We start from the raw sequence: 21828 nt of genomic DNA on the forward strand, positions 1-21828 counted from the left end.
TGGTGCTAAACACCAGTCTTGCATCTGTCCGTCCCTTTTTTCAATCCAAAAATATTCTAGGGGTGGAATGTTGGAAACTGGGATCAGCGTTATCCGCAATCGTGGACAACGCAAAAACCTTTCACTAGAAATAAAAATAATAATAAGAAGAAAACAGGCAAGGCTGATTAGGAGTTTAGGAAATTAATGTAAGCTAAGCAGCAAAGTAGAATTAAACAAGTCAGAAGCTAGGAAAATTATAAATATTGATAAGTGAATTCCCAAGAAACTCTATAAATTGAATAGGTTTTCCTTTTTTCCTGCAAGAATGGGCGAAACTGGATTTACTCCGTTCCTTTAAAATTACCAGGAATTTGAAGTATGAAATCGCCCATCAGATTAAATTGAACAATGACCCCGTAACCCGAACTAGTGATTTACCAGAAAATTTCAAAACACAATATGAGGGAACGTGGAGAACTGAAATAATCTGATAAAGAAAATGCATTCTTGATAATGGAACGCCATGACCTACCTCAAGTCTGAGTACACGAGTACAGTATCTACCTTACACTATGAAGTACTGCACTTAGCTAACAGTATAACACCTATAACAGTATGACGTGTACTGGTACTTAAATACAATATTGAAATAACATCTCACCGTCGGTCGCGTCGAACTCCACAAAAACAAACGAACATCAAAGTATCACATTATCAAGAACAACATCCAGATTGACACAATTTTTCTTTCTTTGGCAGACAAACATCAAAATAATGCAACACAATGAGTTCAAAGAGTTCACTCTCTTTGAACAGTCTCATCAAAACATAAACAAACAGGACAACAATCATAAACAGCAAGAAAACACCTGTACTTTTTCTCTCATTTCACCTGTTCCCAAATTAATAGGGTCACAGGATAAGTCAAATCAACTGTAAAATAAACATTTCCAGCTGTTCATTTCATGAAGCCAAAATAGATGATAGTATCTGTTGTTCACGATCAGTAGAATAGGAAATTTTCTTCATAGGAACATAAGGGACTCAGACTAATATTTCCAGAAGTCTTGACCATTCTGGTAATATTACAAACGCTCACAGTCAGAGAAGTGGTTAGGTGGAAGAGCTCCTACAGAAGGAACCTGTTGTAATCAGGGTCTTATCTTTTAATTTTAATCTATTAACGTTAACTTAATAGATTAAAATGAAAAGATAAGGCCCTGATTACAACAAACGGGAATCAATATTACGACCTTACCAATAAATCATCAAGTTATCAGTATTAGGAAAATGTGTGTTGACAACGGTAATAGCACGTTAAATGGACTTGTTCTCGAAAGTCGAGCAACACTAATAATAATATAATTATTCCTTTAAAAAGGAAGGTAAAAACCTAAGGTTTGACGGATTTAATTAATAAATATCCGGTAATATTTCAAATAAATTCACATTTTACAGGTGAGCTATTTACAGTTTTGTCGCCAAGATTAACTATTACGTAATTTTTAATTTTAGTGATTACATAATTGAAATTCTTATTCAGTGATTACATAACTGCCATTTTTACCGTGCTTAACAGGATTTTCAGGAGTGGATGATTTGAACAAAATTGGATTATACATATTTGATGTGAAAAACAAGTGTTCGAAATTTGCAGATGATTGTCATTGATTTTGTGACAAACAAATCGGCAAACATTGCTGGCATTTTTTGGTGCAAATATAGCTTTGTAAAGTTGTCATTTATTTTTTGTGGTACTTTTGCATTAAAAGTAAACGCCAAAATAGATGATAGTATCTGTTGTTCACGATCAGTAGAATAGGAAATTTTCTTCGTAGGAACATAAGGGACTCGGACTGAAATTTCCAGAAGTCTAGAACTTTCTGGTAATATTACAAAGGCTCACAGTCAAAGAAGTCGTTAGGTGGAAGAGCTCCTACAGAAGAAACCTGTTGTAATCAGAGTCTTATCTTTGAATTTTAATCTATTAACGTTAACTAACTTAATAGATTAAAATGAAAAGATAAGGCCCTGATTACAACAAACGGGAATCAATATTACGACCTTACCAATAAATCACCAAGTTATCAGTGTTAAGAAAATATGTGTTGACAACGGTAATAGCACGTTAAATGCACTTGTTCTCGAAAGTCAAGCAACATTATGCGTACTTGGTATTTGGAACTTATCCGAAATCTTGGGCCAGTCACTTACTATCAAGTAGATCAGACAGGTACATCTGATCAGGTTCCCCTGTGAGGTCTACCTGATTCCTGATGGGCACACACACTATCAGGTAGACCTGGACCTGATTCGGTGTACCTGATAGTGAGTGGCTGGCCCAATATCAAGTTCTCTAAATTTCCTATCCACAACACACAATTCAATTGTCTCTTTATTATTTCAGGCAAAAGGGAAACAGGATTTGCAAATCCGAACAGCAATCGTTCGGAAATGAGCTGTCAGAACCAAGTTGTCAAAAAGAACTGAAAGACACAAACACAAAGGTAGCAACGGAACTGGTGAAGGCGAAGAAGGAAAACATGGCCTTGACGGATGATCCACGTCTCCCCATGTGAAAATATTCAGGGTAAGCATCGTGCAAGCCAAGTTTTCGGTGAGACTTCGCCCGAACACTCTACCGAAGTTCAACAACTGGGGAACACAACTCTTGAAGGACAGAACGTAGACCACTAACGAAAGAGGGCCTCATACACAAAACCACCAACGAAAGGGAGCTCCACGACGAAAGAGGGCTCCATACACAACACCACTAACGAAAGAGGGCTCCATAGACAAAACCACCAACGAAAGAGGGCTCCATGACGAAAGAGGGCCCATACACAAAACCACCAACGAAAGAGGGCTCCATACACAACACCACTAACGAAAGAGGGCTCCATAACTCCATACACAAAAAGCCCACTCTGAGGCTTAGGTGTAGGGGCAAACAGCCCTAAACGATGGGTTAAGCTCATACAAGTTTACTACTGAAAGAAGGCTGGGTCTCACAGAGTGCTGTCAATCATGGGGAACAAATAATTAGGTACACGTGAAATGATTGCCTTCACATCTGTTGCCAGTTGAACTTTTGTCAGCACCCCAGTCACCATGTCCCAAGAGTTTCTTATCGAACACAAGGGACAGAAACACAAGCAAACATTGCTGGCATTTTTTGGTGCAAATATAGCTTTGTAAAGTTGTCATTTATTTTTTGTGGTACTTTTGCATTAAAAGTAAACACAAACAAACCGGCAAACATTGCTGGCATTTTTTGGTGCAAATATATAGCTTTGTAAAGTTGTCATTTATTTTTTGTGGTACTTTTGCATTAAAAGTAAACAAACCTACCAAAAATTGTACCTAACTATTCTGTCGCCCTATTGATAACATTTTCTAGTTGATTATGTAATAGTGCAACTTTGTCTTATGCTAGGCTGAAGATACCTAAGATCATGCTTTTGGATTTTAAAAACATTATCTACGAAATATGTACATGTTATCTCCCTGAAAGTATGCAACAAGTGCCTATAAAACTTAATAAAACTTTCTCAAAGATCTAATAACTGTACATAGGTACTAATACATGCTATAGGCTATACGCTATACACTTTCAAAACATGGGACATTTCCCCTCAATTTCAGTTGACCGGACCGAATTAGTCCTGTTTGACCACATAAGATATAAATATGGACATGATTGATGCTCATACTCGTCATAAATTCGCTACCTATTTTCCGACTTTCAACTTTCCAAAATAAATATTAGTGAACACCAACATAATAATATACTGGTACCGGCATTCTGAGAGTTAAATCATGCCAGACAGACAGGCTAAAAAAAGATCATACAACAAGTGCCTATAAAACTTAATAAAACTTTCTCAAAGATCTAATAACTGTACATAGGTACTAATACATGCTATATATAGGCTATACGCTATACATTTTCAAAACATGGGACATCTCCCCTCAATTTCAGTTGACCGGACCGAATTAGTCCTGTTTGACCACATAAGATATACATATGGACATGATTGATCCTCATACTTGTCATAAATTCGCTACCTATGTTCCGACTTTCAACTTTCCAAAATAAACATTAGTGGACACCAACATAGCAACATACACTGGTATCGGCATTCTGAGAGTTAAATCATGCCAGACAGACAGGCTAAAAAAAGATCATAGAAAAACAGATGCCTAGATCTCATAATAACTAATAACATCTGTTAGGATTTCCCAACTACATAGTGTTAAAATAAGTTAGAAAAATAACATCTTGAAATAACTAGGTATCACTACTCAGTAGACAGTTAGGTACATATCTACTGATCTACACAAAATCTACATATTTGCAGAATACATATATGAATCGTTAATTTCCTCTGAAAAACAATGTTGATGACGATTTTATTTTTCTTGCCAGGATGAGTATGTAGGCCAAACTGACACATCACCAGATATAAATCTCACGGTAGTGCGCCGGGCCAAGTTCCGACCCAACAAACACATTATGTTTAATGTACCTAATAATTGTTACCCGCCTTTTTCATTGTGAGGTTTGGAAGCCTCACAGTTTTGGAAGGTTTGACAGGGGTAGGCCAGCCACTTACTTTCAGGTAGACATGACAGACGGACCATTTCAGCTGTACCTGTCAGGTCTACCTGATAGTGTGTGTGCTCATCAGGTATCAGATAAATGACAGCCGGACCTGATCAGATGTACCTGTCAGGTCTACCTGATAGTGAGTGTGCTCATCAGGTATCAGATAAATGACAGCCGGACCTGATCAGATGTACCTGTCAGGTCTACCTGATAGTGAGTGACTGCCCGTAGGGGTACTGAACCCTCTTGGACGCCCAGAAAGTTTAGGCTGCTTCAGCATCCTAGTAACTGGTGATTCAGATCAAGCCAAGTCTAGTAAGGTGGATAAATGAGTCCAAGCAATGCCGGGTATTAACTCAAAATGTAGCAACAATTACCTGTAGGAGAAGCTCGTAATCATCTTCATAGAGAGATAAGATAGGCAAGTCTGAGGAGGTAATTCGAAATACAGGATTACCCACCTGATAATGTGATAATAGAAACAATGTAGGACACAAAACTGAGCTCATATTACGTGTAAATAGGTAACAGGTTATATTTTGTCACATTTTTTAATAGAAATAGGTACTCGTAATGTAAGCATTTAGCTAAGTGGTTTAGTAACACTTATGTTCCTACAGCTTCTAAATCAAGTTTGTCACATTTTAGACGAGAACAGAAGTGTTGGGGTGACTTTGAAAAATTCACAAAATGTCGATTTTATTATCATTGCCAAAGCATTTTTCCGGTGGGCTAGTTGGAACAACTTTGAGTAATAATGTTGATAAAAATTCATCGTATTATTTAGGAACATAAAAATCACATCAGCTCTTTAATGAAATTTATAACTGGTACAAGGTACAGCAAACAATATCAAAATCATCAACCCATAAGGCACGTCATGTAATGAAATGAATGACACTGGCAAAATTCAACGCTCAGTGACCAACAGTAGTGACCTTGAAATACCCAAAATTTGCTCCACAATAATATCAACAATGAACGAATATCACTACAATATCTGGATCATAAAAACAATTGTAGATCAGACAATAAGTAGATCAGATTTAAAGATCTTCAATTGTTTAATTTTTCTCAACCTGATCTAAACCAAATACAATTTTGGCATAAAAATCAATTATTTCATTTTTCAAAGACATTCGGGCATTATAGGAAAGACAACTTAATTTTTAAAAAAACATTCGGCAATACTGAGATTGGCAGCAGACTATTAGCAGATAAAACAATGACATCAAAACACAGGCATACTAAGACCTGCTACCATCACCAACATGACTGCAGTTGTTATTGTTTTGATTTCAACCAGTGTTGTGGTTTCGCCCATCACCTTGACTTTGACTGGGTCTCTCTGTATGGTGAAGGTCTCCTATTGACTGACATTGGTACCACCCGAGTACCAGTGCCATGTGAACTACGAGTAATCAATACTGCTACAGTTAGAACAGTTTGTCCATAGTAGTGGGAGTGTAGTAGTACTCGGCAATGTAGTAAACAGTTGTTACATAAAATGATATCCATACCCACAAAGGCCTTATTAACACACCTATTCACAATAGCATAGGTTAATGGATAGTTGGATACAGGTCAGGTAGCACGCAAATTGCAGTGACCACGCACTAGATATTAACACACCTATTCACAATAGCATAGGTTAATGGATAGTTGGATACAGGTCAGGTAGCACGCAAATTGCAGTGACCACGCACTAGCGCCCACAGATCCTACTATTCCTACTGACCTAATCAAGGACATTGAGGCCTCGTATGCATGAAATGATATCCATACCCACAATCCCACAAAGGCCTTATTAACACACCTATTCACAATAGCATAGGTTAATGGATACAGGTCAGGTGGCACGCAAATTGCAGTGACCACGCACTAGCGCCCACAGATCCTACTATTCCTACTGACCTAATCAAGGACATTGAGGCCTCGTATGCAGAACTTGGCAATACCAGTGAAGGACATCGAAGGCCTCTGGTTTTCAGAAGTCTTGTGCGAATAGTCCACGTTGGGTTCTCTTGAATTGGTTGTAATGGATTGTGGTTTCTTAAAGAAAAAGACCGAAAATGACCACTGGTCCGGGAGAAATCAAAACGAATTTGAATTTTGGTCGGCCCTTGCGGACCATCTCTGGTTGGAATGGATTGTCGTTTCTTAAAGAAAAAGACCGAAAATGACCACTGGTCCGGGAGAAATCAAAACGAATTTGAATTTTGGTCGGCCCTTGCGGACCATCTTTGGTTGGAATGGATTGTGGTTTCTTAAAGAAAAAGACCGAAAATGACCACTGGTCCGGGAGAAATCAAAACGAATTTGACTTTTGGTCGGCCCTTGTGGACCATATACAACTATTCTGTTGCGATATTTAATCTGATAGGTATTAATATTCGCAAAATTGTTTCGAATAAACCTGAAAATGGTCCGTTGGTCCGTGTAATATGTATAGTCACTTCATATCTTGTTTTGGTCCGTCGTACCATGGCGGGCCGGACCATTCCGGTCCATTGCCGCCTAATGTGTAGTCCCTTTAAAGCTGTATTTGAGTTTTCCATTTGCCTTCAGGCCATAGCATACAAATGGAATATGACTGTGCCCACTTCACTTGCTATCTAGATTTTCCAGTAGGGTTGATAACCGAACAGCTCCCGGTCATGTCCCCTCATGTTAAGCTACATTGGGAAAGAAGAAAAAAATCGTCAATTTTCTTCCTGCCTCTGTGGTCGAGTGGTTAACATCACTGACTCTTAACCCAGAGGTGCTGGGTTCGAATCCCGGCCAGGGCGGATATTGTCTAACCAAACTTTTCCGGTCGTGGATAGGCATGGACGTAAACGAATGTGCCCTGAAATAATGCGAAAGCGGTACCGAGGTACCATCTTTTTCCATTTTTTTTTTTTTTCCAATTTTTTTTATCTTCTTCCTACCCACTTTTCGAAAAATTCAATGAATGTACCTACACAATGAATGCAGAAAATTTTCAAGTCTTGGGGATATATGTGTTTTGGACGCGTGCCAACCTAACAGGTGTTGTCTTCAATCTACACTTCCAAAGCAATAATACCAACATGACGGAGTGTTGTGCCCACCACAACTCTGCGAGGTCTACCTGATAGTGTGTGTGCTCATCAGGCATCAGATAAATGACAGCCGGACCTGATCAGATGTACCTGTCAGGTCTACCTGATAGTGAATGACTGCCCGTAGGGGTACCTCTTGGACGCACAGAAAGTTTAGGCTGCTTCCGCATCCTAGTAACTGGTGATTCAGATCAAGCTAAGTCCAGTAAGGTGGATAAATGAGTCCAAGCAATGCCGGGTATTAACTCAAAATGTAGCAACAATTACCTGTAGGAGAAGTCTCTTAGGTTAAGCTACGTCGAGTAAGGTGACTAAATGAGTCTGAGCAATGCCTGGTACATTTCATCAAAATGTAGCAACAATTACCTGTAGGAGAAGTCTCTTAGGTTTAGCTACGTCGAGTGAGGTGACTAAATGAGTCTGAGCAATGCCTGGTACATTTAATCAAAATGTAGCAACAATTACCTGTAGGAGAAGCTCGTAATCATCTTCATAGAGAGATAAGATAGGCAAGTCTGAGGAGGTAATTCGAAATACAGGATTACCCACCTGATAATGTGATAATAGAAACAATGTAGGACACAAAACTGAGCTCATATTACGTGTAAATAGGTAACAGGTTATATTTTGTCACATTTTTTAATAGAAATACTCGTAATGTAGGCATTTAGCTAAGTGGTTTAGTAACACTTATGTTCCTATAGCTTCTAAATCAAGTTTGTCACATTTTAGACGGGAACAGAAGTGTTGGGGTGACTTTGAAAAATTCACAAAATGTCAATTTTATTATCATTGCCAAAGCGTCTTTCCGGCGGGCTAGTTGGAACAACTTTGAGTAATCTAATAATGCTGATAAAAACTCATCATATTATTTAGGGACAAAAAAATCACATCAGCTCTTTAATGAAATTTATAACTGGTACAAGGTACAGCAAACAATATCAATATCATCAACCCATAAGGCACGTCATCTAATGAAATGACACTGGCAAAATTCAACGCCCAGTGACCAACAGTAGTGACCTTGAAATACCCAAAATTTGCTCCACAAAAATAGCAACAATGAACGAATATCACTACAATATCTGGATGATAAAAACAATTGTAGATCAGACAATAAGTAGATCAGATTTAAAGATCTTCAATTGTTCAATGTTTCTCAACCTATGGGGTAGCATTAACTGAGTACTGAGATTATCCCCTGATCTAAATCAAACACAATTTTGGCACAGGCATAGAAATCAATTATTTCATTTTTTCAAAGACCTTCGGGCATTATAGGAAAGACAACTTAATAGTACCTACTGAAGATAATCTGGAAAAAAAAACATTCGGCAATACTGAGATTGGCAGCAGACTATTAGCAGATAAAACAATGAATTTGGTACTATTGCATCAAAACACAGGCATACTAGGATCTGCTACTATCACCAACATGACCGCAGTTGTTATTGTTTTGATTTCAACCAGTGTTGTGGTTTCGCCCATCACCTTGACTTTGACTGGGTCTCTGTATGGTGAAGGTCTCCTATTGACTGACATTGGTACCACCCGAGTACCAGTGCCATGTGAACTAATCAATACTGCTACAGTTAGAACAGTTTGTCCATAGTAGTGGGAGTGTAGTAGTACTCGGCAATGTAGTAAACAGTTGTTACACCCGAACTAGTGATTTACCAGAAAAATTCAAAACACAATATGAGGGAACGTGGAGAACTGAAATAATCTGATAAAGAAAATGCATTCTAACGATTTCTACGTTGTTTTATAGCTAGAGGGAACGTGGAGAACTGAAATAATCTGATAAGAAAATGCATTCTAACGATTTCACTACGTTGTTTTATAGCTACAAAGATTATAAATATGTAAGCAGATGGGAATATTCTCGTTTTATAATAATCGAAATGTCCTTCAGGCATATAAATGATTTCTTATCAATTAAACATGGCAAGGTGTCGAGGAAAATTCTGGTTTCACTCTAAGATATCACGGCACGTAGGACCAGAAAATGATTTGCAGAGGCAGGTGCGTATCTAAAGGTGCGTGCATATGAAATAGATGAGATTAACGCTGAAAATGCTGGAAAACCAGCATTCCTCCGGACTGCCAAGATCACAAAGGATACCAGAAGTGAACACATATTACATATTGGTAGAGATGGAAAACAAGATGAGATAACCATAGAAAACAGTGGAATTATTAAAATTTCAACAGATATTTTGGAGTGAAAATTGATAGATGATAAATTGATGTTAATGAAAATTTGATGAATGAGAATAATTTGATATTGGAATTAATTTCAAGATTTTTTTTTCCATATACTTAGGTACTCGTAACTGTGATGCCTCAAGATGAGAATTGATGAGCTTACTACAGGCTACAGTTTGAGATATACATTTTTCAGAGAAACTTCACCAATATTATATTGCACAGCAAAATTCTTGAAGAAACTGAAGAAAGAAGTATTCCCCTTGCACTCCTTGCAGTCATAAAGAATTCTCGAACATCCAGCTACAGTTTGAGATATACATTTTTCAGAGAAGCTTCACCAATATTGTATTGCACAGCAAAATTCTTGAAGAAACTGAAGAAAGAAGTATTCCCCTTGCAGTAATAAAGAATTCTCGAACATCCATTTCATTTGGAACAGTCTCATCAAAACATAAACAAACAGGACAACAATCATAAACAGCAAGAAAACACCTGTACTTTTTCTCTCATTTCACCTGTTCCCAAATTAATAGGGTCACAGGATAAGTCAAATCAACTGTAAAATAAACATTTCCAGCTGTTCATTTCATGAACCCAAAATAGATGATGTTATCTGTTGTTCACGATCAGTAGAATAGGAAATTTTCTTCATAGGAACATAAGGGAGTGTAAAATAAACATTTCCAGATAGATGTTCATTTCATGAACCCAAAATAGATGATGTTATCTGTTGTTCACGATCAGTAGAATAGGAAATTTTCTTCATAGGAACATAAGGGACTCAGACTAATATTTCCAGAAGTCTTGACCTTTCTGGTAATATTACAAACGCGCACAGTCAGAGAAGTGGTTAGGTGGAAGAGCTCCTACAGAAGGAACCTGTTGTAATCAGGGTCTTATCTTTTAATTTTAATCTATTAACGTTAACTTAATAGATTAAAATGAAAAGATAAGGCCCTGATTACAACAAACGGGAATCAATATTACGACCTTACCAATAAATCATCAAGTTATCAGTATTAAGAAAATGTGTGTTGACAACGGTAATAGCACGTTGAATGCACTTGTTCTCGAAAGTCAAGCAACATTATGCGTTCTTGGTATTTGGAACTTAACCGAAATCTTGGGCCAGCCACTTACTATCAAGTAGACCAGACAGGTACATCTGATCAGGTTCCCCTGTGAGGTCTACCTGATACCTGATGGGCACACACACACTATCAGGTAGACCTGGACCTGATTAGGTGGGTGTACCTGATAGTGAGTGGCTGGCCCAATATCAAGTTCTCTAAATTTCTATCCACAACACGCAACTCAATTGTCTCTTTATTATTTCAGGCAAAAGGGAAACAGGATTTGCAAATCCGAACAGCAATCGTTTGGAAATGAGCTGTGAGAACCAAGTTGTCAAACAGAACTGAGAGACACAAAGGTTGCAACGGAACTGGTGAAGGCGAAGAAGGAAAACATGGCCTTGACGGATGATCCACGTCTCCCCATCTGAAAATATTCAGGGTAAGCATCGTACAAGTTTTCGATGACACTTCGCCCGAACACTCTACCGAAGTTCAACAACTGGGGAACACAACTCTTGAAGGACAGAATGAAGACCACTAACGAAAGAGGGCCCCATACACAAGTCCACCAACGAAAGAGGGCCCCATACACAAGTCCACCAACGAAAGAGGGCTCCATGACGAAAGAAAGCTCCATAACTCCATACACAAAAAGCCCACTCTGATGGGTTAAGCTCATACAAGTTTACTACTGAAAGAAGGCTGGGTCTCACAGAGTACTTTCAATCATGGGGGACAAATAATTAGGTACACGTGAAATGATTGTCTCTGTTGACGTCAACTATACAAAATTTCAGTTTACGTGACTTCATAATGTTACGTAATCAACCTGGGCCGTGCAGCTCTTAACTTAAGGATAGCAGGAGAGGCTAGACATATCGGGGGAGGTGTTGTGTACACAAAATATTTCAGTTACTAGGGTGTGTTTGCCTATTAAACAAGTATGATTTCTTGACTAGAAAGTTCAAAATGTGACCTTTTAATTTGCTGTCGAGTTCTAAGAATAGGAATAGATATGAATCATTTATCAATTTTATCCAAGTGGATAAATGAAATTCCTTTTATATTAGCCATAGGTGAATAAGGTGGACTACAAAATACCATAAGTATACAGGGTTGAATGGTAAAGATTGCCCCAGGCAATAATTCCCTCCTTTGTTTTTAACTTATTGTTTTTGTGTACACTAGTAACTCATACTCTTCACAGTTGGAAGCGTATAAGTTACTAGTGTTCTTCTTTTCAAGATGAATCTTCACAAAGTCACGTCAGAATCTATCAGTATGTTTTTGTGTACATTGAATTATAACCAATAAAGAGTCCAAATAAAGAAATAGCTACAAAATACACATGTACGTAATTACATGTGTGGGTAACTGCAAAGTGTACATTACCCAAGGTGATAAAAGGTAGAGGAAGTACAAAAATATGCAGGTCAATCTAAACCATGTAATCTAAAAACCAAAAAGGAACGATAAGAATGCAAGTTGGTAACTAAATGCTGATTATTTTCCAGTTTGTTTATCACATGTACGTAATTACATGGGTAACTGCAAAGTGTACATTACCCAAGGTGATAAAAGGTAGAGGAAGTACAAAAATATGCAGGTAAATCTAAACCATGTAATCTAAAAACCAAAAAGGAACGATAAGAATGCAAGTTGGTAACTAAATGCTGATTATTTTCCAGTTTGTTTATAAGACCACTAACGAAAGAGGGCCCCATACACAAAATCACCAACGAAAGAGGGCTCCATGACGAAAGAGGGCTCCATACACAACACCACTAACGAAAGAGGGCTCCATGACGAAAGAGGGCTCGATACACAAAACCACCAACGAAAGAGGGCTCCATGACGAAAGAGGGCCCATACACAAAACCACTAACGAAAGAGGGCTCCATACACAACACCACTAACGAAAGAGAGCTCCATAACTCCATACACAAAAAGCCCACTCTGAGGTGTAGAGACTAACAGCCCCAAACGATGGGTTAAGCTCAAACAAGTTTACTACTGAAAGAAGGCTGGGTCTCACAGAGTGCTGTCAATCATGGGGAACAAATAATTAGGTACACGTGAAATGATTGCCGTTTGTTTATTCCACTACCTCAGAATAAAGAGAAGAAATGCGAAATACCAGCTGATAAGACGACAATCACAATCTTTCAAATGCAACCTAATAATATATAATAATAACAATCTCGGGGTATTTCCCCGGATGATAATATTTATATTGAACTGCCTTCCTCTCCTGAGAAGATAAGTGGTTCATAACCTCTGTTGACGTCAACTATACAAAACAAAACCACACCACAGTGGACTCACCCCTCTTTCAAAAGTTAATAACTCGAGGATGCAAATGACATAGAAACTACTCGTATACCTAAAATACCTATACCTGTACCACAAAGGTCATACAGTCTAACACAAAGGACTAACACAGTCAAAACACCCCTTTCCTACAAATCACCACATAACGAACGATGAAATGATATCCATACCCACAAAGGCCTTGTTAACACAAATGACATGGAAACTACTCTAATAACTCGAGGATGCAAATGACATGGAAACTACTCGTATACCTAAAGTACCTATACCTGTAACACTAACCCCCCAAAGGTCACACAGTCTAACACAAAGGACTAACACAGTCAAACACCTCTTTCCTACAAATCACCACATAACGAACGATGAAATGATATCCATACCCACAAAGGCCTTGTTAACACAAATGACATGGAAACTACTCGTATACCTGTAACACTAACACCACAAAGGTCAACTAACACAGTCAAAACACCCCTTTCCTACAAATCACCAAATAACAAACGAAATGATATCCATACCCACAAAGGCCTTATTAACACACCTATTCACAATAGCATAGGTTAATGGATAGTTGGATACAGGTCAGGTAGCACGCAAATTGCAGTGACCACGCACTAGCGCCCACAGATCCTACTATTCCTACTGACCTAATCAAGGACATTGAGGCCTCGTATGCAGAACTTGGCAATACCAGTGAAGGACATCGAAGGCCTCTGGTTTTCAGAAGTCTTGTGCGAATAGTCCACGTTGGGTTCTCTTGAATTGGTTGTAATGGATTGTGGTTTCTTAAAGAAAAAGACCGAAAATGACCACTGGTCCGGGAGAAATCAAAACGAATTTGAATTTTGGTCGGCCCTTGCGGACCATCTACAACTATTCTGTTACGATATTTAATCTGATAGGTATTAATATTCGCAAAATTGTTTCGAATAAACCTGAAAATGGTCGGTTGGTCCGTGTAATATGTATAGGCACTTCATATCTTGTTTTGGTCCGTCGGACCATGGCGGGGGCGGGCCGGACCATTACGGTCCATTGCCGTCTAATGTGTAGTCCCTTTAAAGCTGTATTTGAGTTTTCCATTTGTCTTCAGGCCATAGCATACAAATGGAATATGACTGTGTCCACTTCACTTGCTATCTAGATTTTCCAGTAGGGTTGATAACCGAACAGCTCCCGGTCATGTCCCCTCATGTTAAGCTACATTGGGAATGGCAATTTGTGTGTGGGAGACATTCGGGGCATGCCAAACGGTCATCCTTCTGTTACCTACACATAAATTTTTCCGAGTTGGCAAGGTTCGGGGGGAAATGCGCCCGAGAGTGAAATAGAAAAAAACACGAAACATTGTAGGGATTTTTTTTTTTACTTTTTTTCAAGTTACTCAACCTGCCAATGTCCCTCCACTGTGTTGGGAGAAAACATCAATAATACAAAAAAAAAACCGCCCACACCAAGAACTCCTCTCTCCCTCTCTCTCATTGTATTGATAACACAGACATGAGACAGAAACACAAGTCGTTTACTCTCTCAGTCATTTCTGAGAGCGGCACCATTCTACCCTGCCGGCGCGGAGCGGCGACTAGTCCGGAATAATAATATTGCTTCGCGCGACCTTTTTCAGTAAAGTTTCGTAATTTTTTTTCTACTCTCTTCGCATCCTAGTAACTGGTGATTCAGATCAAGCCAAGTCCAGTAAGGTGGATAAATGAGTCCAAGCAATGCCGGGTATTAACTCAAAATGTAGCAACAATTACCTGTAGGAGAAGTCTCTTAGGTTAAGCTACGTCGAGTAAGGTGACTAAATGAGTCTGAGTCTGAGCAATGCCTGGTACATTTAATCAAAATGTAGCAACAATTACCTGTAGGAGAAGCTCGTAATCATCTTCATAGAGAGATACTACTCTCTTTTTTCCTGAAAACATTTTTTTAAAAAAATCCGTCGTCAGTAGCTGTCGTGAAACGGAGCGAATAATTTAAATAATGTTCTAAATTTTTTTATTGAAATTTCGTTGTTGCGAATTGTACGTGAAAGATAAATTCTGAACTTTTCTCGTTTTCCATTCTGTCTACAGGTGAAAGTGCCGGGTCTTGTGCTAAGGAAAAGCTCACTGGAAAGCTCGTGTAATTATTAAAGTTTGGAATTGAGAATAGAAAATCAATACTCTCCGTGCTAACGCAAACTGAGCTCATATTACGTGTAAGTAGGTAACAGGTTATGTTTTGTCACATTTTTTAATAGAAATACTCGTAATGTAGGCATTTAGCTAAGTGGTTTAGTAACACTTATGTTCCTATAGCTTCTAAATCAAGTTTGTCACATTTTAGACGGGAACAGAAGTGTTGGGGTGACTTTGAAAAATTCACAAAATGTCAATTTTATTATCATTGCCAAAGCGTCTTTCCGGCGGGCTAGTTGGAACAACTTTGAGTAATCTAATAATGCGGACGGACTATTGTATTCGCTTCGGTGTCGTCTGTCTGTCACTCTGTCGAATAAACTACGGGCTAAAGAATTCCCGGAGGGACGGACCCTGCTTGTTCTCTCTCCTCTTCTGTACCTCCCTCCATTCCTCTCTGACCTCTTCTCTTCCTTCCTACCTCTTCTGTGCTCTTCTACTGTCCTTGAGCTGATGTTAATGTGTTTTTGAGGTGTCATAACTTTCGTGATACATCACTCCTTCTATCGTTTATTATGTTTACCAATTCCTCCTTTTCCCTACATCTACATCCTTGAACTTCAAAGCTATTTTTTTTTCTTTTTTTTTTTAAAAGGGGTTTGACAGAGGAAACTGTAACTGCTATGGTCTTATCGTCCCGGAATCGAAGAGAGAAGGAAGACAGGATAGGAGAAAGCCAGCCGTTCCGAGAACGAACATTATCCCATCAGGATAAAATCCAAAGAGAGAAGGAAGACAGGATAGGAGAAAGCCAGCCGTTCCGAGAACAAACATTATCCCATCAGGATAAAATCCGCCCGGGCGGGAATCGATCGCGGCCTAGCGCTTACAAGACAGACACACTACCAACTAAGCTAACTAGGCTGGCGAAAGCCATTTTAAACACTGCTCATTTAAGAAAGTTTTCTCAAGGCCAAAGTGGAATTTTCTTGTTGTTTCAACGTGGAATTTCTAGTTAATAGGTACCTACTTTGAAAAAATCCATAATCGGAATGAATCATTATAATGATAAAGTCTGACGTCACACATATTGTGATTATAGCGTCTGCCTTGTAAGCGCTAGGTCGCAGGTTCGATTCCCACCCGGGCCGAATTTTAACCTAAACAGATAGGGTTCGTTCTCGGAACAGCTGGCTTTCTCCTATCCTGTCCTCAATTCTTCTTCTTCTTCTTCTTCTTCTTCTTCTTCTTCTTCTTCTTCTTCTTCTTTTTCTTCTTCTTCTCCTCAAGACTTTAATGGCAGGTTTCTCACTTAGTGAGCTTTTCCACTCAACCGGGCAGAAGGCTTTAATGGCAACTCATTCTCTCTTCGATTTCGGAAGGAAAAAAAAACCTCTGTTGAGTTAAGGGTTAAATCTAGAAACGCCTTTAAAATACGAGTACAGATTGCTGCTTCGAGTACACATTTCTATTCGTATGTGTTTACTCAAGGGAAACATTTGGTTGTAAACTTTACCGACTCTAAGCTCCTAAGCTTACACCCAGGAGATTGAAATTTATTAGCTCACTCATCCTCTTCTTTAGTAAAGGTTACGTACGCTCTGCTAAAGGTACACAAATTTGCCATTGGCGTATATCTGTATCTCTACATGTACCTATCTCTACGTATGTTTGTATCTCTCTACGTGTATGTACATATTTGTATATCTACGTAAAATTGTATCCCTATAAGTAGTATGTACAATATTGGGTAACTTGACTATTCTAGTCAGCTCCCATGGCGTGGTGGTCACTGCGCTCGCCTTGCACGCGGGAGACCCGGGTTCGATTCCCGGCAGGGTCAAGAAATTTGTATCACGCAAATGATTGATTCCGTGACTGGCTGTTGCGGGGCCCACTCAGCCTCGTGAGGAAAAGGAGTAGCTATGACATATGAATGCGCATAGCGACCGGTGCCAGCATGGTAGGTATGAACATTGGATTTTAGGATTATTGAGATATTGGGAAAATCCTACAATGCTGCAGTGAGCACCAAAGTTGTGATATAAGTGAGGAAAAGAAGTAGCTATGACATATGAATGCGCATAGCGACCGGTGCCAGCATGGTAGGTAAGAACATTGGATGTTAGGATTATTGAGATATTGGAAAAATCCTACAATGCTGCAGTGAGCACCAAAGTTGTGATATGATAACACAAAGAAACTGCATTTATTTATTTTATTTATTCGGTAGCTATAACGCAGCCTCGTAAAGAGGAAGAGAGAAGATGGGAAGGAGGAACTGAGAGAGAAAGGAAGAGGGAATAGGAGAAGGAGAGACTAAGGGAGGGAGAGTTAGAGGGAACAAGGGGGGGAAGAAAATTCAAGACAACATTGAAAAAACCCCAACAGAGGTAAACGTGCTTTTTAGAAAGAAAACGACCAAAGAGAAGGGGGAAGAAGACAGTCACAGGGGAACAAAGGTAAGTGAACTTGACTATCCTTTTCATTAATATATTTTTTTACCCTTTAGAGAGGAGAACAAATGGATTTATTATTATTCATTCATTTTCAAGAGGTTTGATAAAGGAAACTCTAACAACGGAGGTCTTATCATCCTGAAATGGAAGAGAGAAGGACAGGAGAAAGCCAGCCGTTCCGAGAACGAACCTCATATGCGGGAATCGAATCCGTCTACTCTCTTTTTTCCTGAAAACATTTTTTAAAAAAATCCGTCGTCAGTAGCTGTCGTGAAACGGAGCGAATAATTTAAATAATGTTCTAAATTTTTTTATTGAAATTTCGTTGTTGCGAATTGTACGTGAAAGATAAATTCTGAACTTTTCTCGTTTTCCATTCTGTCTACAGGTGAAAGTGCCGGGTCTTGTTGTGCTAAGGAAAAGCTCACTGGAAAGCTCGTGTAATTATTAAAGTTTGGAATTGAGAATAGAAAATCAATACTCTCCGTGCTAACGACTTGGATTAGCATACCATGTTGATGGTAAATTCCATTCCACTCTCTACCCTGCTCACATCTGTTGCCAGTTGAACTTTTGTCAGCACCCCAGTCACCATGTCCCAAGAGTTTCTTATCGAACACAAGGGACAGAAACACAATTCACCATGTCCCAAGAGTTTCTTATCGAACACAAGGGACAGAAACACAATGTTGCCAAGTTCCTCAAGTTTCACCCCGGGGGCTCCAATACGATCAAGTACTTCAAGAATGGGGACATTACAGAGCAGCTTATCAAAACACATCATTCCCCCTCGGCCTATGGTCACCATGTCCCAAGAGTTTCTTATCGAACACAAGGGACAGAAACACAATGTTGCCAAGTTCCTTAAGTTTCATCCCGGGGGCTCCAATACGATCAAGTACTTCAAGAATGGGGACATTACAGAGCAGCTTATCAAAACACATCATTCCCCCTCGGCCTATGAACTACTCAAGGACTATCGTGTCTCTGATGATAACCCACAGGAATATATTCGAGAGGAGGGGGACATTGAGCATTTAGTAGACTGGACGAAACCCATGTTCTGGCAAGTAGGATCCCTCGGACCTCGCTACAGAGAGTGGGTGCTTGCCCCTGTGGATAGGAACCTCCGTCTGTTTCATTCAGACTTCATAGAGAAGCTGACCAGGACGCCTGTATACTTGGTACCCAGTGTTTGGGTTCCTATCACCTTGCTCCTCCTCTACATTGGGTATGGACGGGTTAGTCACTTCTACATGGCCACACATACCCCTTTCACACAACTGTCTTTGTTTACTTGGTGCTGTTGGTATTATATCTGTGGTTTACTACTGTGGCCACTGTTGGAGTACACGATACATCGGTGGATATTTCACTTGAAGCCTAATAACTCGAGGATGCAAATGACATGGAAACTACTCGTATACCTAAAATACCTTTACCTGTAACACTAACACCACAAAGGTCACACAGTCTAACACAAAGGACTAACACAGTCAAAACACCCCTTTCCTACAAATCACCACATAACGAACGCTGAAATGATATCCATACCCACAAAAGCCTTGTTAACACAAATGACATGGAAACTACTCGTATACCTGTAACACTAACACCACAAAGGTCAACCAACACAGTCAAAACACCCCTTTCCTACAAATCACCAAATAACAAACGGTGAAATGATTTCTATACCCACAAAGGCCTTATTAAGGAGCGCGGTAGCGCTCCGCCCCGCCAAGTCAAGAAAGTTTGACAGCGCTACTAGAGATATTATACGCGACTCTTTGTTTATTTGGTGCTGTTGGTATTATATCTGTGGTTTACTACTGTGGCCACTGTTGGAGTACACGATACATCGGTGGATATTTCACTTGAAGCCTCTTGGTGCTGTTGGTATTATATCTGTGGATTACTACTGTGGCCACTGTTAGAGTACACGATACATCGGTGGATATTTCACTTGAAGCCTCCAGACAACTCTCCTCTCCTCATCACGCTACATTTCGGCCTCCATGGGCTTCATCACAAGGTGCCGTTTGATGATGGACGTCTGTTATTCCCTCCTGTACCAGCTGGTATTCTCATGTACCTGGGTTATAGCTTAGCAACCTCTCTGTTCATCCCGACATGGAATGCGCCCTTAGTTCTGGCCGGGGTGATCACTGGCTATCTTACTTATGACCTTATTCACTTCTACTTGCACTATGGTTCCCCCCATGAGGGATCCTACCTCTACAATATGAAGCGTTACCACAATCAGCACCACTTTGCACATTATGAAAGTGGCTTTGGTATCAGCAGTAAGTTCTGGGATCATATTTTCGGAACCCTCATTGTTTTGCGTAAGCTAAACAGAACATTGAAATGGTAAGCGACTTTAGTCTGTAAGGGAAAGCTACCTAGCATGTACTGGGCAACCAGTACTCACATTCTGTGCCTTTTGCTGTCTTTTTATTTTAAAATATTTGTACTTAACATTATTTATTATACTATCTACTACTCAACTCAATTATTTATAAAATATAGTTGACTTGTCTTATTTTAAAATATTTGTACTTAACATTATTTATTATACTATCTACTACTCAACTCAATTATTTATAAAATATAGTTGACTTGTCTTGATTTTGTTAATTGACTTAAGTTTGTGTTTTCTCAGTCCAGGCCTTAAATAAATCCCGAGGTTATTACATAATACGGACTAAGCCAGCAGTGAGTCACATATGAATCTAGATAAGGGACATACGCCTAGAATATTCAGTCTAATAGACCTATACCACAGTTTCATCTAATCTTAATTAAAAGCAAACCACACTGCTCAAGTAGACAGAAAGATTATAAAGAAACAACTTGTTAACCCTGATGGAAATTCCAAGGATTAGTTTAAGTAAAACTAACAAAGCTCAAAGGTAAAGGCTTAGGAAATCCATAGACTTTTCCTTCCCAAGAGAAATGGACATGCAAGGGCAATCTGAAAGTTTCTCTTTGCATTTCAGTTTACGTGAAAAAACATGGAATTTCCATCAGAGAAATTCCAAGGATTAGTTTAAGTAAAACTAACAAAGCTCAAAGTTAAAGGCTCAGGAAATCCATAGACTTTTCCTTCCCAAGAGAAATGGACATGCAAGGGCAATCTGAAAGTTTCTCTTTGCATTTCAGTTTACGTGAAAGTTTCCCTTTGCATTTCAGTTTACGTGAAAGTTTCTCTTTAAATTTCAGTTTACATGACTTCATAATGTTACGTAATCAACCTGGGCCGTGCAGCTCTTAACTTAAGGATAGCAGGAGAGGCTAGACATATCGGGGGAGGTGTTGTGTACACAAAATATTTCAGTTACTAGGGTGTGTTTGCCTATTAAACAAGTATGATTTCTTGACTAGAAAGTTCAAAATATGACCTTTTAATTTGCTGTCGAGTTCTAAGAATAGGAATAGATATGAATCATTTATCAATTTTATCCAAGTGGATAAATGAAATTGTGAGCTCACGTGACGTGAGGGCACACTGAGAAAAAAGATGGTGACAGGGTGCCACAAGTTTAGGGTGGAAGAACTCTATTATTGGATTACTTCCCCTGATTTAGGTTGTTGGAATGCTATATTATAGTGTTGAACTTCCCGATATAGTGTTCAATATTAGAGTGCAAGAACCCCGTCACCCTAGTTTTTTCTCAGTGCAATGTGGGTATCATGAACGGAATTACCTACGTGTTTTGGAAATCTAGGACCTAGGTCAAAGTCAAAACTTTCCTCCTAAATGTCCTTTGCAAAATAAGATCTTATCGAAGAGAAAAGGAATGCAGGATAGGAGAAAGTCAGCCGTTCCGAGAACGATCCAATGTCTGTTTAGGATAAAATCCTCCCCAGCCGGGGCGGGGGGCGGAAATCGCACCCGTGACCTACCGCTTACAAGGCAGACGCGCTGCTCACCAAGCTCAGCCTGGCTTCTTGCAT

At 39.2% G+C, this 21828-nt stretch overlaps 1 protein-coding gene across 5 annotated transcripts; it reads left to right on the top strand.

Annotated features, from left to right (window-relative positions):
- The first annotated feature begins 1373 nt into the window (after nt 1-1373).
- LOC103514113 (fatty acid 2-hydroxylase) lies at nt 1374-20399 on the top strand. 5 transcript variants are annotated; one of them, XM_026827166.1, is made up of 6 exons: nt 1374-1440; nt 11224-11400; nt 18260-18458; nt 18509-18650; nt 18814-19171; nt 19759-20399. In XM_026827166.1, the coding sequence occupies exons 4-6, from the start codon at nt 18515-18517 to the stop codon at nt 20243-20245; spliced, it is 981 nt and encodes a 326-aa protein (XP_026682967.1). In that variant the 5' UTR covers nt 1374-1440; nt 11224-11400; nt 18260-18458; nt 18509-18514; the 3' UTR covers nt 20246-20399. The 5 variants fall into 5 exon arrangements, with proteins under 5 accessions (XP_026682967.1, XP_026682969.1, XP_026682968.1 ...); XM_026827168.1 differs by lacking the exon at nt 11224-11400 and adding an exon at nt 2390-2572 and having other exon boundaries at nt 1375-1440; XM_026827167.1 differs by lacking the exon at nt 1374-1440 and adding an exon at nt 3329-3495.
- The last annotated feature ends 1429 nt before the right edge of the window (nt 20400-21828 follow it).

This window comes from Diaphorina citri, unplaced genomic scaffold, assembly GCF_000475195.1.
Source record: "Diaphorina citri unplaced genomic scaffold, Diaci psyllid genome assembly version 1.1 scaffold1083, whole genome shotgun sequence".
NCBI classification, from domain to species: Eukaryota; Metazoa; Arthropoda; class Insecta; order Hemiptera; family Psyllidae; genus Diaphorina; species Diaphorina citri.